A 16,013-nucleotide genomic window follows, 5' to 3' on the forward strand; every position below is an offset into this window, starting at 1 on the left:
CCACGACCCCCCCCCGACTGACTGATTAATAGCTCCCGCATCACGGATGGACAGAGAGAGAGAGAGAGAGAGAGGGTGAGAGAGAGAAAGAGAGAGAGAGACTCCGTGCTCTGCTAGCTCAGAGAGGTGTGTGTGTGTGTGTAGCGAGCGCTAGCAGATTCCCCAAATGCACACTTGACTGAGCATCAAAGGATAGCTTGCAGCAGCGTATGTAAACAACGTCTGAGCACACCTGCACACACACATACCCACCCACACACCACACACACACACGGGCGCACGCGCACACACACACACCACACACACACACGGGCGCACGCGCACACACACACACCACACACGCACACACACACACACACACACGGGCGCACGCACGCACACACACACACACACACACACACACACACACACACACACACACACACACACACACACACAAGACATTTTCATTTCCAAACAAACAAACACATAGCCTTAAAATCTCACCGCCCACACACACACACACACACACACAGACACGTATACACACCAAGCTAGCTATAGTATGACTTCACAACGGTAGGAAAGTTTGAATGCTCACCTTGCGTAGCAATGTAGTGGTTTGGCCTGTGGTATCCCTGAGAACCAAGAAGAAGGAGAAAGAATGTGTGAAGTTCACTGAAACCAAGAAGCAGGAGAAAGAGCCGTGTGTGAAGTTCACTTCAAGTCTCTCCTCCTACTCTCCTCCTGGTCGCCCCTAACAACACCACCGAGTTTGATACGGTTTGATATCACCCTGTTCACTGACAACGGTGAGATCAGTGCTCTATAGTGTACACACACACACACAGAGATGTGTTTTCCTGCATGCAACAATGGAACAACTGATGCCGTCGCACCCCCCCCCCCCCCCCCCCACACACAAACCCACACACCCCCCACCTACGCCAAAGAAACAGTTTGGAGAATTCGATTTATGTTCATTTTCAGCTATTGTATACTATATACGGCATTAGGAACGGCCTGACAACCAGCTGTTTGGGAGAGCAGCGAGTTGCTACACTATGCCTCTTTAGTTCTATGTTATTACGTTTTGGAGAGTGTGTGTGTGTGTGTGTGGGGGGGGGGTTCGCAACGGGGGTTGTCAATGTATCCGGTATGCATAAACACACACACACGCACACGCACACACACACACACGCACACGCACACACACTCGATACTGTACATGGCAGTGCACCTACAGCGTGAGCAGCCAAAGTGTTGATAATCCTGCAGATACAACGAGCAGCACTGATCTCACAGCGGAGCCTCTAGTCTCACGGATTACGCTGCTAATCCCCTCAACTTGTATTTGTCCAGTACCTTGTCTCCTCTCCTGAGATATGAGGCAGGAAACAAAACATTAGGACTTAAAGGCTCTTCCCCGTCCCTCTCTCCTCTTGATTGTCTCACCCCCTCCCCCCCCCCCAACCCTCCCTCGCTCCACCCAATCCCCCTTATCTCCCTCGTATTCAATTTAACTTGGACTGTGATTAACGCTTCTCAACGAAGGGAAGAAGACACAAAGGATATTTTCTTCTCTCTATCTCTCCCTTCACTCTCTCTCCCTTCTCTCTCTCTCTCTCTTCCCTCCTCTCTCTCTCACTCTAATTTGTTTTTCTCTCTCTCTCTCTCTCTCTCTCTCTCTCTCTCTCTCTCTCTCTCTCTCTCTCTCTCTCTCTCTCTCTCTCTCTCTCTCTCTCTCTCTCTCTCATCCACAGGGTTCTTTCAAAGCTATTCAAACGGTCCTCCATTTTTAATGACTTCTTTATCTCCGGACGGAGGAGAGATTTGTTTGTGCTTTCATGTATGTTCTTTCAGGCAAAGTGGAGGCCCAACACACCGGCAGGATTAGAGGGAGAGTCAGAGGGAAAGTGTGCGTGTGCATTTGTGCGTGTGTGTGTGTGTGGTGTGTGTGGTGTGTGTGGTGTGTGTGTGTTCCGTCAGTGACTGCCAGGCCGGCTAGCGCTACTATAAACGGAACACGCTCCCTTTTCACGGCGGGCGTCGTCACGCGCGGCGTGGGCGTGTCCCGGTGATAACCATTAGGCGATAAAGAGGGAGGCAAAGTGAGCGTTAAAATGATTAATTGAACAGGCAGGTTGTGCACACAGGGCTGTTTGAGTTATTAAAGTGCTCAATATGCTTCCTGGTGTGCTGTTTGTTCTGCGTTTGTTCCCTTTTGGGTTTCTCTTCCTGCTGTAAGAACTCATTAATTCCTTCTAATAACAGCTGGCCCGAGGATTCTATAAAATATGCGTCATTTCTGCCTGTAGGAATGTAATGGCGTTCATTCGGGGCTGCGTATCTATAGATAGCCCACTTCTGCAAATCTAGGGTACCTGGATGATGGATTTACCTTTTGATATAGGCCTACACACACACACACACACACACACACACACACACACACACACACACACACACACACACACACACACACACACACAGAGAATCACACACACACACACACACACACACACACACACACACACACACACACACACACACACACACACACACACACACACACACACACACACACACACACACACACACACACACACACACACACACAGGATCACACACATGTAAATGTCCTAACCCAACCCAATGTACAGTAAATGACCAAGTATGGTTTTGTCAATATTCCAATGTACAGTTTTGCTTGTACAGTTGTACAGTGTCCCACCCCACCCACCCAACCTCCTCCAATGTACAGTCCCCCCCCCCACCTACCCTCCAATGCAGGGGCGTCATTTTGGTATGGCACTCGCCATACCTTGGCAAATTAAAACCTTTTTTTTTCTTTTTTTTTATAATTACAATTTTTTTTTTATGTGATTTTTAATTCGAATGTCAACATTATGAACAAAGCTTCGAACTATTCGGTACAGCCCTAGCATGTTTTGATATTGTCAATTATCTCACTTTTACTAGGTGACTTTTACTACTAAGTAACTCAAATATGCCAAAAAAAAAAGGAAAATGGACATAGACGTTTTTTTTATCAAAGGGCAGCAGAGACAAGTGATACAGGGACACAGGTAAGGTCTTACAATGGTTTAGTGATTATAACAGTGCAGTTCAGCATTCAGTAACCCATACTTTTTGTGAACGTGTTTTTGATACTACATTCTGTAGTATCAAAACCGTACCTAAGGAAAATTGGCTCAATTGCAAGAAAAATAATAGACAGTTATGATATTACATTCTGCATAAATTGTATGCAAAATATTGTGGTTCCCTGCTTTAGTCTGTTGACACATTTCTATACTAAAAATGCTTGTGTAGTCCTGTGTCATATAAGTGAATTGTATAGAAACAACTCACCAAAAGTGACTATTGCGCAACTGATTTGACAAAAAAAAATCACCAAGGGGGGGAAACCCCCCCTTCACCCTCCCCCCTCCCTAATTGCCATACCTTGGCTTTTACTGAAATGACGCCACTGCTCCAATGTACAGTTTCTACGTCAAATGTATATACTCGCTTTTCTGGACTCTTTTTGTATCACAAACAGTACTGTATTTGCAAATCTGATATGTCATAAATGTATAGATGTAGCAGTACTGTCTATCTGTATGTCGTGTATGTCATATATGTTATGATGAATTGAAAATGGGGGACCCTGATGTAAACAAGACGAAAGTCTTTCTCTGGTCTGCATCCCCTTAACAATTGTGTGTATTGAGCTGTACTGTACTGTACCCATTCTGCAATCTGTTAATAAAGTTTTCAATCAATCAATCAATCAATCACAAACACACACAGAATCACACACACACACACAGAATCACACACACACACACAGGATCACACACACACACAGGATCACAAACACACACAGGATCACAAACACACACAGAATCACAAACACAAAGTTTGCAGACAACAGGCTTCATTAGGTTTCTCTTTGCTCTCCTCCAGACGGCTCGTACGGATCCTCGATGAGGAGAAGCAGGAGGATTGATACCCCACCAGCCCTGCGAGCTTATCCATACGTGACTGGAAATAATCACGGGAATAATGGAGCACAATAACAAACATTGTGGCGGGGAAAACGCTCCATACATAAGGGTTTATTAGGCAGGACAAGCTTTCAGACGGGTTAAAAGGCTTTTTTCTGAAGAGCAAAAACATCATTACCCATCTGCCCGTGCTTCCCGCTAAGTACTCTCCCAACGAAGGCGGCGGAAATCCTTTTCAATCAGGGCCGCTCTTTAATATGCGTATATTCTGATCTCATAATGGGGGCCTCTGCCATTGTGAGAGTCTTTTCTGTCTCTCTCGACGCGGCACTCTCTCCCTCCCAGCCTAATGGGTCATAAACTGAATGGTGAGGAGAGGTAAATAATTTAAGCCCCCTCTTGCATTTGCCACACGGCGCACACCTTACATTATGAATTTACGTTTGAAGGCGTAACAAGAGATTACAAATTACCACATTAGAGGGGCGGAGAGGGAAGTTCTCTCTCTCTCCGGAGCGTGAAAACCACTTAGGGAGTCAGGTACGTCGGCGGGCCATTACGCGTCGGGGGCCGGGGCCTCGGCTAAAACAAAGGCAGACGAGCGACCGGCGCTGTTATTAGCGGTAAATCATGGCCCATCAGGAAGACCTTGCGTTGTGCTTGTTTACTTTCAGGAGGAGGCGTGTCTCTGTGCACTCCATCGATAGGTCGCCCCTATGACATGTGTAAGTGCTGTTATGAAGCGGTCTGGGCTTGGCTTGCGTTCACACCGTCAGACGCGTAGGCCTGTATGGATGGGTGTTGTGCGATGTTGGTTAAGTGGCGGATCCCCCCCCCCCCAGGGGGGTTAAGTGGGGAGTGATGACACCCGCGGAGGCTTTCTGTTTGTTACGCGTGCGGGGCAGGGGAGACAGAGGAGGAACGAGACGGAAAGAGAACTCAAGGGGAGGAGACAGACCGTGGAGGTTTTGATATCACCAGACTCGGAGGGGACATGAGTTCCAGTGCCTTGCTGGTGATAACAAACTTCGCGGATAGTAAAAACTGTACCATACGCTCCATATGTCTGATGATCAGTGGTGTCCTGTCACGTAAAGTACAAGTAGCTCGAAATTATACTTAAGTACAGTACTGTACTTGAGTAAAAAATACTTATTATGTATTACTTACAGGATTAGTGCTTATTTGTTCTTTTCTCAACACTTCTCAATGTATTAGTGCAGGCCTGCCTCGTCAAATGACAACTTGATAACATCTACAAAACAAAAAATAAATAAATAAATAAAAATTTAAATAAAAGAACAAGAATAGAAGAAGAAAGGTTTCGGAGTCTACCTCACGGATTTGGTAAGTTGGATGGGGAGAGAGGGGGGGGGGGGGGGTCTGCCACTGTTGGATGGATCAAGGGTAACAACAACCTCGCCTGGTCAACACAACAGTCATCCATATCAGGGATAATATCTACACTACAGTAGCAGAAATACAGCGCGTATGTAAGAAGTACACACGCCAGTGAGTGGTATTTGTAGATACGTACAGCAAGACCGTATCTGCTTTCGTTCACTACACTTGTGTCCCAACTTGCTTTGTGTCATGTAGCTACTGTACCATAGTAATAGTTAGTTGTTATAGTTATGTAAGCCTACATAAACTCTCCATGTGTTTGGTCCTCTTGCAAGCGTTTGAACCACCTGCTACTAACTACGCAGCAGTTAAAGGAAAACTCCAACATTTTGGGAAATTAGCTTATTTGGCATCTACCCTGGAGTTAGACAAGAACCTTTTTCTTCTCTGTGCATGCAGTAGGAGTAGGAAGACGTGCACCGTTAGCCTAGCTTAGCGTCAGTCACTGGAAGTAGGTTCCTCCATTAGCCTAGTTCCCAACGTCTTCCTACTCCTACTGCATGTACTGAGAAGAAAAGGTATATCTTCTTGTCTAACTCCAGGGTAGATGGCAAATGAGCTAATTTCCCAAAATGTTGGAGTTTTCCTTTAATCAGCCATGCTACTACGCTCCGCCACGCCTGTTTGTTCCGGAGCGCTGCGATCATTGTTTTGTTCAAAGCTCAGTCCAGAACAATAATCTCAGGCCCCCCCCCCCCCGTGCTGTGTCGGAGCTGCTGCCTCTCCTCTGCCCCCGGGGATGTCAGCCTCTGATCTTCACTGCTCTCAACGTAATACAGCGACCCTCTAAAGATGAACATAAGGCAATGTGTGTGTTGCATGCATCGTGTGTTGCATGCATAGTGTGTGTTGCATGCATAGTGTGTGTTGCATGCATAGTGTGTGTTGCATGCATAGTGTGTGTTGCATGCATAGTGTGTGTTGCATGCATAGTGTGTGTTGCAAGCAGGTTGCATCTGTGTAGTGTGTGTAATGTGTAGTGTGTGTGTGTGTGTGTGTGTGTGTGTGTTTGTGTGTATAGTGTGTGTAGTGTATGCAGTGTGTGTCTGTGTTTGTGTGTATAGTGTGTAGTGTGTGTGTGTTTAGTGTGTGTGTTTAGTGTGTAGTGTGTGTGTAGTGTGTGTTTGTGTGTATAGTGTGTATAGTCTGTGTTGCATGCATAGTGTGTGTTACATGCATAGTGTGCGTGCGCGCAGGTTGCATATGTGTAGTGTGTGTGTGTGTGTGTTTGTGTGTATAGTGTGTAGTGTGTGTGTGTGTGTGTGTGTGTGTGTTTGTGTGTATAGTGTGTAGTGTGTGTGTGTTTAGTGTGTAGTGTGTGTGTGTAGTGTGTGGTTGTGTGTATAGTGTATAGTGTATGTGTAGTGTGGTGTATGTAGTTTGTGTAGTGTGTGTAGTGTATGTAGTGTGTGTGTATAGTGTATAGGTGGTGTATGTAGTGTGTGTGTGTGTGTGTTTGTGTGTATAGTGTGTAGTGTGTGTGTGTTTAGTGTGTAGTGTGTGTGTGTGTGGTTGTGTGTATAGTGTATAGTGTATGTGTAGTGTGGTGTATGTAGTTTGTGTAGTGTGTGTAGTGTATGTAGTGTGTGTGTATAGTGTATAGTGTGTGTGGTGTATGTAGTGTGTGTGTGTGTGTGTGTGTGTAGTGTGTGTGTAGTGTGTGTGTGTGTGTGTGTGTGTGTGTGTGTGTAGTGTGTGTGTGTGTGTGTGTGTGTGTGTGTGTGTGTGTGTGTGTGTGTAGTGTGTGTGTGTGTGTGTGTGTGTGTGTGTGTGTGTGTGTGTGTGTGTGTGTGTGTGTGTGTGTGTGTGTGTGTGTGTGTGTGTGTGTGTGTGTGTGTGTGTGTGTGTGTGTGTAGTGTGTGTGGGAAGAGTGAGGAGGCTGCTCGGCCCCTCAGGCCCCCCAAGTCGGTGGCACCAGCGCCCCTCTACCTCTGGAGAGGGAGCGCGTGACCTTTAGCGTGGGTGGCGCTGGCTGGTGTGTGTACTTACATCAACGTAATTTGCATTAATGTAATCGGAGCTCTGCTCCCCCTCCTGGGCCTGCAGTCTGACACGGGAGTGATCATCTGGAAGAGAGAGGGGGGAAGAGGAACCGCCGCTGAATTAATCATATTAACGAGGGCACGGGGAGAGAGAGAGGAGAGGGATAGAGAGAGAGAGAGAGAGAGAGAGAGAGAGAGAGAGAGAGAGAGAGAGAGAGACAGCCAGAGACAGAGAGGGGGAGAGAGATGATGTGATGAAGGAGTGGAGTGGAAGGATGGCCAGATTGTCGTCATCAGCGTAGAGTGAGAGCGGGGCCCCCGAGGTTTAGAGCGGGGGACATGGCCGACGAAGGGGCCACGCTTTGACCGGATATGGAACCGGAGCCCCGCGTTGACAAGCAACATCCAGGAGGGTGGAGTTCACTACCGAAGTGCCAACTCCCCGTTAATCAACGCAGACGGCGGCGCTCGTGCCGCCCCCGGGGTCTGAACTTGTAAGAGATAATATGAATTAATGGGGCGAAATCTGCGTTGGGCACTTTGATAAACAAGGAGGCGATATCGCATGCCACGTGCCATACGCCCGCACGGCCTATTTCTCATATAGCCAAGAAGACGAGCGCATTAAGATGGAGATAAAAATAGCCAGGAAAGGTCAAAGTCATTCTCTACGCTGATGATAGAACTCTGTTTGAGCAGCTAAGAGTGTCAGGCCTGGCCAATAAATCAGCCGGTGGGAGTGGAAATGACACGCGCTGTGGAGAGATTCATGCTTTATAATATACACACATGCGATGATGTTCCCATATCGGTTCTTCATGCGGTTCTCATCCTTCTTGGCCGAGTCCCACGGTGCTGACTGTCCCTCGAAGAAACTCTGGAGAGGAGAGGAAGAGGGGAGCAGAGGGAGAGGGTGATGAAACGGCATGTGTCACACAGACCCTTTCAATGATTAAACCTGGTTTAAAAGAACACACACGCACACAGACGTCTTTTCTCTTTTCAGCTTTAAAGAAGGAAGGCAAACATCAGCAATTAAGAGGGAGAGACGTGTCTCCACGTCGTTATTATTAAGACATGAGAACGAGGAGGGAGGGTCCCTGGGAGCGATGTCAAACATCCAGCCCATTAGGGGGCGCGGCTCAAACCGCTCCCCTAGCGCCACTCTGCCAGGCAGAAGCCACCGCAGCGGCTGTCTGCCCGCCTGCCTGCCTGCTCTCTGAAGGACTCACTCAGCTTGTCTGGTGGGGAGAGGGGAGGGGGTGAGGCGGGGCTGGGGTGAGGTGGTGGGGAGCTCTGGGTGGAGGGGGTTTATAAAGCCAGCTCATAGTCTGCAGATCAAAACTACTCTGCTCAGATTACCCTCATGAAATATTTATTACCTCTCGCTAGGGAGATTTCCAGTTCTGATGGCACACCAGGCGCAATTAAGTCAAATTATGAAAATACATCTCCACGACTATTCCTCTTCAAAAGGGGAGGGGGCGGGGTGGAGCGGCTCCAAGCAGACTAGCCGCAGACAAAGGCATTTTGTTGTTTTGTCTTTTTATTTATTTTTTTGTTCCTTGGTTTCCGTGGTAATCGGCTAATGCCCATACACACATTATGCTAATGCATTTATGAGTCAGAACCGGCACAATGATATTCATATATATGGATTCGAGAGAAATTCGGGGCAGATGAATATAGCCGTATTTTGGTGCGGTAAGACCAAATATCATTTGTTAGGGTGCTAGCTGGACAGGAAGTCCAGATCAATCATCAATGTTGCGGCGCCCGGCGCTTTCATCCGTCTCAGCACTATACTAAAAGCACCGTTTGTCTGCAAAATGGAGGCCCTATTCAGACAGCACACAAGGACACACTTCTATGTATTAAGTCCTAAGGATTAGGGGAAGCGTTTCCACCAAGAAACAGCTTTAATATGCTAAAAATATGCCCCCCCCCACCCCCACCCCCACCCCTCCATTCCATCAGGATGGAAACGTGTCTCGTAGATGGATTATACGGACTCTACTCCCCCAGCCCGTCGATCTTGAGGAAAAGGCACTGGCCAAAGTCATTCCCACTGTCACTCTGAAGGGTACAGGTCTAATATCAAGCGCTACCCCGAAGACAAATCATCTCCAAGACAAAAGGCGTTACCTGGCAACTTCATAATAGTTCTTTCTTAAACCGAATGACCCTGCCTGTCTGGAATGATATAGTCTCATTCCTCAAAGCTGTTTGGACCCTCACTGTGGCGGCGGCAGACTATGCAATGAAGACAGAGTAGTTAGCGGAGATGAGGGGGAGGAAAAAAGGGAGGATTTATAATGAAGATGACTGTGTATTCGGAAATAGATGACAAGGTGGAAGTATCCCCAAGTGGCGGATCAAAACAAAGCTTCTGACGCAGGGTTTCTTTCCCCGTCTTCAAATTAGTTGCGCTTAAGAAACTGTCCATGATGTACTTTTTAATTGCAACCTATCTGCTGATATTCCTTTTTGAAGAACCATAGACGGGAGAGTCCAAATACCTCCAGACCATAATACTAATTACAGGGGAAAACTCTAATGGTAAGTGACAACAGAGCACTGGAGACATATATATTTATATATATACATCATGGCAAAGGAAATATGGGATGCCAGCAAGGAGAAGCGGAATAATTTAAAGAGTTTCCCTGAATTCATTGATCATTCACCACACGGGAACAGGAGGCCCATTCAAATTGAAAAGAATTCATTTGTGATTCTTTTTCCGACGAGCTGCTGGAATATTCCAAAGTGTCAGTAAATGAAACAGACTTGTCTCACAAAGGGGTGAGTTGGAAAGGAGCCACAACACAATGATGATGCAATCTCTGGCGGCAGACAAAACGGTGGCACCCGAAGAGGCTCGGGTCTTGGTTTTCCAATTACTAAAACCAAGGTCATTATACTTGCTCACTGTGTGACACGTGCAGAGAGATTTGGGCATGCGGATACTTACTCTGTCAATGGTTCAAACATAGCTTCATAAAGCTTTCACAAAGCATACAAAAAAAAGCATTTCCCCGCTAACGAGCGTCATGCGATATCAGAGCTGAGGTTTAGCGATGTACAGTGTGAATGTCAATGCTCCGATCACATCATTTCAGTGGTACGTTATCAATAAAGAACAGCCCATGCTGATGGTATAGGACCATGGAGAGAAGACATGGGATCATATATTCCCTGATCCATTCCTGAACGACATATCGGTGGTAACCCGGTTGGCGTTAATGCGCTATTTATTGCTATTCCATAACGTTAAACAAGGTCTGCATCTCACGTTCCGTGAGGGATGAGTCTGAATGTTCTCTAGAGAGTGTCCGTTGATGGATCATTAGTGAGTAATGCTTTCCAAAAGCTTTATAGAAGCCACATCAGTGTTGGCAGAGCGCTGTAGACCTGAGTGTGTCGAGACACGGTGCCCCGCTACAAGAAAACATTTCAGCCACATTGTGAAAGTGTGCACGGCCGCCTTGGGACCTCGTACCTTGACAGTACAGCTCAGAACCAGTGACAAAGTGTCAGCTAACTCTCATGCCACGGAACATCTGTGCCTCTGTCAAACGCTTTGGGGATCACTTCTGTTTTGGTGAATGCCCTTTTCACATCATCTAAGTGAGACGGCATGATAATCCCAGAGGGTAATTCTTTTTTACAAGTCTATAAAACTAAAAAATAACCCAAAATATTGGCTTACCTCGTTTATCTGATCCAAAGTTAACGTACAGTATAACAAGAAGCATGGTTCAGATGAGAGAAAAATATAGTACAGTGAGTCAACAGGTTTAGAGGTGCACTGGGCTCCAATCATCTCAAGTCAGAACAAAAAAAAAACGGTTATAAAAGGGCATTAACCTTTTAAGACAGATTGATAAATATACAGTATATATATAGATGTATAGAGATGGCATCGGAACACAACATACAAATGAATCTCTCTAGTGAGAATGAGCTCCGTTATTATCCCACAGTTATTATTTTTTTGGCGGGAACAGGCTGTCTAGGTGGCAGTTGGGGGTAGGAAGGGAGAAGGGGGTCGTAATCATTAATTCTGTAATTTTCTTTTGACTGACATGTTATTCATCTCTCGCCGCGCGAGTCGCGTGAGTCCAGAAACACCTTGATCCATAATGGCTTGGGTCCGTTTGGGCAGAGCCAAACCACCGGCAGCCCAAACCGCCGGCGGCTCCCTTCACACCGGCGGCAGGTGGGTGCCGCAGGTAGGCGACGGGAGGCTGGATTATTTAACTGTCTGCCTCGTCAGCCATGGGAGGGGTGGAGGGGGGGAGGGGAGGGTAATTAATTAATGAACATGGATTAACCCTTTCACCGCCACACGCCAAAGGTTAACCTTCTGTAGTGTGGTAGTGAAAGTGTTAAGGGGAAGAGCGAGAGAGCAAGAGAGAGAAAAAGAAAGAAGAAAAGGAAATAGAGTATAAAGCAAGATAGAGGGATGAATAGGACGATGAATAAGAGCAAATAAGATATTTTTTGTGAAAGAGACATTAGAAGACATTAGATCACATGACGCGGGTCAGAAAACACATAACTGCTCTCACTAGCAGGGTTGAGGTCACTTTTCAGCTCAATCCACTCGGGAAATGGAATAAAAAAATCCAAATTAAAGAAACCTGTTGGCACAAGAAGGATATCCTCTCCATGCCTGTTAATAATTGAGGAACAATTTAAATACAACTTTAATTAGCTGTTTGTATGTCAGATGAATTAGAAAGCAGGTTATGCGGGTGGTGGTGTTGGTGATGGTGGTGGTAGTAGTAGTAGTAGTAGTAGTAGTAGTAGTAGTAGTAGTAGTAGTAGTAGTGGTAGTAGTGGTTGTGTTGGTGGTGGTTATGGTGGTGTTGGTGGTGTTAGTGATGGTGGTGGTGTTGGTGGTGTTAGTGATGGTGGTGGTGTTAGTGATGGTGGTGGTGTTGGTGGTGTTAGTGATGGTGGTGGTGTTGGTGATGGTGGTGTTGGTGGTGGGGTTGGTAGTGGTGGTGGTAGTAGTAGTAGTAGTAGTAGTAGTAGTAGTAGTAGTAGTAGTAGTAGTAGTAGTAGTAGTAGTAGTAGTAGTAGTGGTTGTGTTGGTGTTGGTGGTGGTGTTGGTGGTTGTGGTGGTTGTGGTGGTTGTGGTTGTGGTTGTGGTTTTGGTGGTGGTGTTGGTGGTTGTGTTGGTGTTGGTGGCTGTGGTGGTTATGGTGGTGGTTGTAGTGGTGGTGGTGGTGGTGGTGGTTGTGGTGTTGGTGGTTGTGTTGGTGTTGGTGGCTGTGGTGGTTATGGTGGTGGTTGTGGTGGTGGTGGTGGTGTTGGTGGTTGTGTTGGTGTTGGTGGCTGTGGTGGTTATGGTGGTGGTTGTGGTGGTTGTGGTGGTTGTGGTGGTGGTGGTGGTGGTTGTGGTGGTGGTTGTGGTGGTGGTGTTGGTGGTTGTGGTGGTGGTTGTGGTGGTGGTGGTTGTGGTGGTGGTGGTGGTGGTGGTTGTGGTTGTGGTGGTGGTTGTTGTGGTGGTTGTGGTGGTTGTGGTGGTGGTGGGTTGTGGTGGTGGTGGTTGTGGTGGTGGTGGTGGTGGTTGTGGTGGTGGTTGTGGTGGTGTTGGTGTTGGTGGTTGTGGTGGTGGTGGTGGTGGTGGTTGTGGTGGTGGTTGTGGTGGTGTTGGTGTTGGTGGTTGTGGTGGTGGTGGTTGTGGTGGTGGTTGTGGTGGTTGTGGTGGTGGTGGTGGTGGTGGGGTTGGTAGTGGTGGTGGTAGTAGTAGTAGTAGTAGTAGTAGTAGTAGTAGTAGTAGTAGTAGTAGTAGTAGTAGTAGTAGTGGTTGTGTTGGTGTTGGTGGTGGTGTGGTGGTTGTGGTGGTTGTGGTGGTTGTGGTTGTGGTTGTGGTTTTGGTGGTGGTGTTGGTGGTTGTGTTGGTGTTGGTGGCTGTGGTGGTTATGGTGGTGGTTGTGGTGGTGGTGGTGGTGGTGGTGGTGGTTGTGGTGTTGGTGGTTGTGTTGGTGTTGGTGGCTGTGGTGGTTATGGTGGTGGTTGTGGTGGTGGTGGTGGTGTTGGTGGTTGTGTTGGTGTTGATGGCTGTGGTGGTTATGGTGGTGGTTGTGGTGGTTGTGGTGGTTGTGGTGGTGGTGGTGGTGGTGGTTGTGGTGGTGGTTGTGGTGGTGGTGTTGGTGGTTGTGGTGGTGGTTGTGGTGGTGGTGGTTGTGGTGGTGGTGGTGGTGGTGGTTGTGGTTGTTGTGGTGGTTGTGGTGGTTGTGGTGGTGGTTGTGGTGGTGGTGGTTGTGGTTGTGGTGGTGGTTGTGGTGGTGTTGGTGTTGGTGGTTGTGGTGGTGGTGGTGGTGGTGGTTGTGGTGGTGGTTGTGGTGGTGTTGGTGTTGGTGGTTGTGGTGGTGGTGGTTGTGGTGGTGGTTGTGGTGGTTGTGGTGGTTGTGGTGGTGGTGGTGGTGGTGGTTGTGGTGGTGGTGGTTGTGGTGGTGGTGTTGGTTGTGGTTGTGGTGGTGGTTGTGGTGGTGGTGGTTGTGGTGGTGGTGGTTGTGGTGGTGGTGGTTGTGGTGGTGGTGGTGGTTGTTGTGGTGGTGGTGGTGGTGGTGGTGGTGGTGGTTGTGGTTGTGGTGGTGGTTGTGGTGGTTGTTGTGGTGGTGGTTGTGGTGGTGGTGGTTGTGGTGGTGGTTGTGGTTGTGGTGGTGGTTGTGGTGGTGTTGGTGGTGGTTGTGGTGGTTGTTGTGGTGGTGGTGGTGGTGTTGGTGGTTGTGGTGGTGGTGGTTGTGGTGGTGGTGGTGGTTGTGGTGTTGGTGGTTGTGGTGTTGGTTGTGGTGGTTGTGGTGGTGGTGTCGGTGGTGGTGGTGGTGTTGGTGGTTGTGGTGGTGGTGGTGGTGTTGGTGGTGGTGGTGGTGGTGGTGTTGGTGGTTGTGGTTGTGGTGGTTGTGGTGTTGGTGGTGGTTGTGGTGGTGGTGGTGTTGGTGGTGGTTGTGGTGGTTGGTGGTGGTGGTGGTTGTGGTGGTGGTGGTTGTGGTGTTGGTGGTTGTGGTGGTTGTGGTGGTGGTGTTGGTTGTGGTGGTTGTGGTGGTTGTGGTGGTTGTGGTGGTGGTGTTGGTTGTGGTGGTTGTGGTGGTTGTGGTGGTGGTTGTGGTGGTTGTGGTGGTTGTGGTGGTGGTGGTTGTGGTGGTGGTTGTGGTGGTTGTGGTGGTGGTGGTGGTGGTGGTTGTGGTGGTGGTTGTGGTGGTTGTGGTGGTGGTGGTGGTTGTGGTGGTTGTGGTGGTTGTGGTGGTTGTGGTGGTGGTGGTGGTGGTGGTTGTGGTGGTGGTGGTGGTGGTGGTTGTGGTGGTTGTGGTGGTTGTGGTGGTGGTTGTGGTGGTGGTGGTGGTGGTGGTGGTTGTGGTGGTGGTGGTGGTGGTGGTGGTGGTGGTTGTGGTGGTTGTGGTGGTTGTGGTGGTTGTGGTACAGGGCGAACACCACACCACTGGCTGGCAGACAGGCAGACAGTCAGGCTTCTGAGGGACAGTGTCGGGGAGATTGGAGCTCTGCCAAGCTCAGCCAGCCGTTCTCCTAATGAGGGGAAATGAGAGCGATGCTCTACCGAAGGTCTTTTGTTTGGGTGTCAGTGAGAGGCCTGGTGTCAGGTTACCACCACTGTGGTGTCTCCTTAAGAGTGCAGCAGGTACACTCACCACCGGACAGACCAGAGTCTAGTCTGACTTGATAAAGGACAGGAACAGACCAGAGTCTAGTCTGACTTGATAAAGGACAGGAACAGACCAGAGTCTAGTCTGACTTGATAAAGGACAGGAACAGACCGGTGTCTAGTCTGACTTGATAAAGGACGGGGACAGACCAGAACCTAGTCTGACTTGATAAAGGACAGGAACAGACCGGTGTCTAGTTGGACTTGATAAAGGACAGGAACAGACCAGAGTCTAGTCTGACTTGATAAAGGACGGGGAACAGACCGGTGTCTAGTCTGACTTGATAAAGGACGGGGACAGACCAGAACCTAGTCTGACTTGATAAAGGACGGGGACAGACCAGAACCTAGTCTGACTTGATAAAGGACGGGGACAGACCAGAACCTAGTCTGACTTGATAAAGGACAGGAACAGACCAGAGTCTAGTCTGACTTGATAAAGGACAGGAACAGACCAGAGTCTAGTCTGACTTGATAAAGGACAGGAACAGACCGGTGTCTAGTCTGACTTGATAAAGGACAGGAACAGACCAGAGTCTAGTCTGACTTGATAAAGGACAGGAACAGACCAGAGTCTAGTCTGACTTGATAAAGGACAGGGACAGACCGGAGTCTAGTCTGACTTGATAAAGGACAGGAACAGACCAGAGTCTAGTCTGACTTGATAAAGGACAGGAACAGACCGGTGTCTGCTAGTCTGACTTGATAAAGGACAGGAACAGAACAGAACCTAGTCTGACTTGATAAAGGACAGGAACAGACCGGCGTCTAGTCTGACTTGATAAAGGACAGGAACAGACCGGTGTCTAGTCTGACTTGATAAAGGACAGGAACAGACCGGCGTCTAGTCTGACTTGATAAAGGACGGGGACAGACCAGAGTCTAGTTGGACTTGATTCAGATGAAGGACGGGGACAGAACAAACAACAGGCCGGACCGTTTCTCAACACTTTTGTC

At 48.2% G+C, this 16,013-nt stretch overlaps 1 protein-coding gene across 1 annotated transcript in view; it reads right to left on the reverse strand.

Annotated features, from left to right (window-relative positions):
* LOC311239309 (receptor-type tyrosine-protein phosphatase mu-like) overlaps positions 1-16,013 on the reverse strand; it is a gene marked incomplete at its 5' end in the record, with an annotated part of 199,428 nt that overhangs the window by 64,055 nt on the left and 119,360 nt on the right. The window contains 4 exon segments of the mRNA XM_084327615.1: positions 581-617; positions 7,386-7,462; positions 8,168-8,255; positions 8,549-8,619. Coding sequence (XP_084183741.1) covers positions 581-617; positions 7,386-7,462; positions 8,168-8,255; positions 8,549-8,619 — 273 coding nt within the window.

This window comes from Notolepis coatsorum (genome assembly GCF_963971535.1).
Source record: "Notolepis coatsorum genome assembly, chromosome: 13".
Classification (NCBI taxonomy): Eukaryota; Metazoa; Chordata; class Actinopteri; order Aulopiformes; family Paralepididae; genus Notolepis; species Notolepis coatsorum.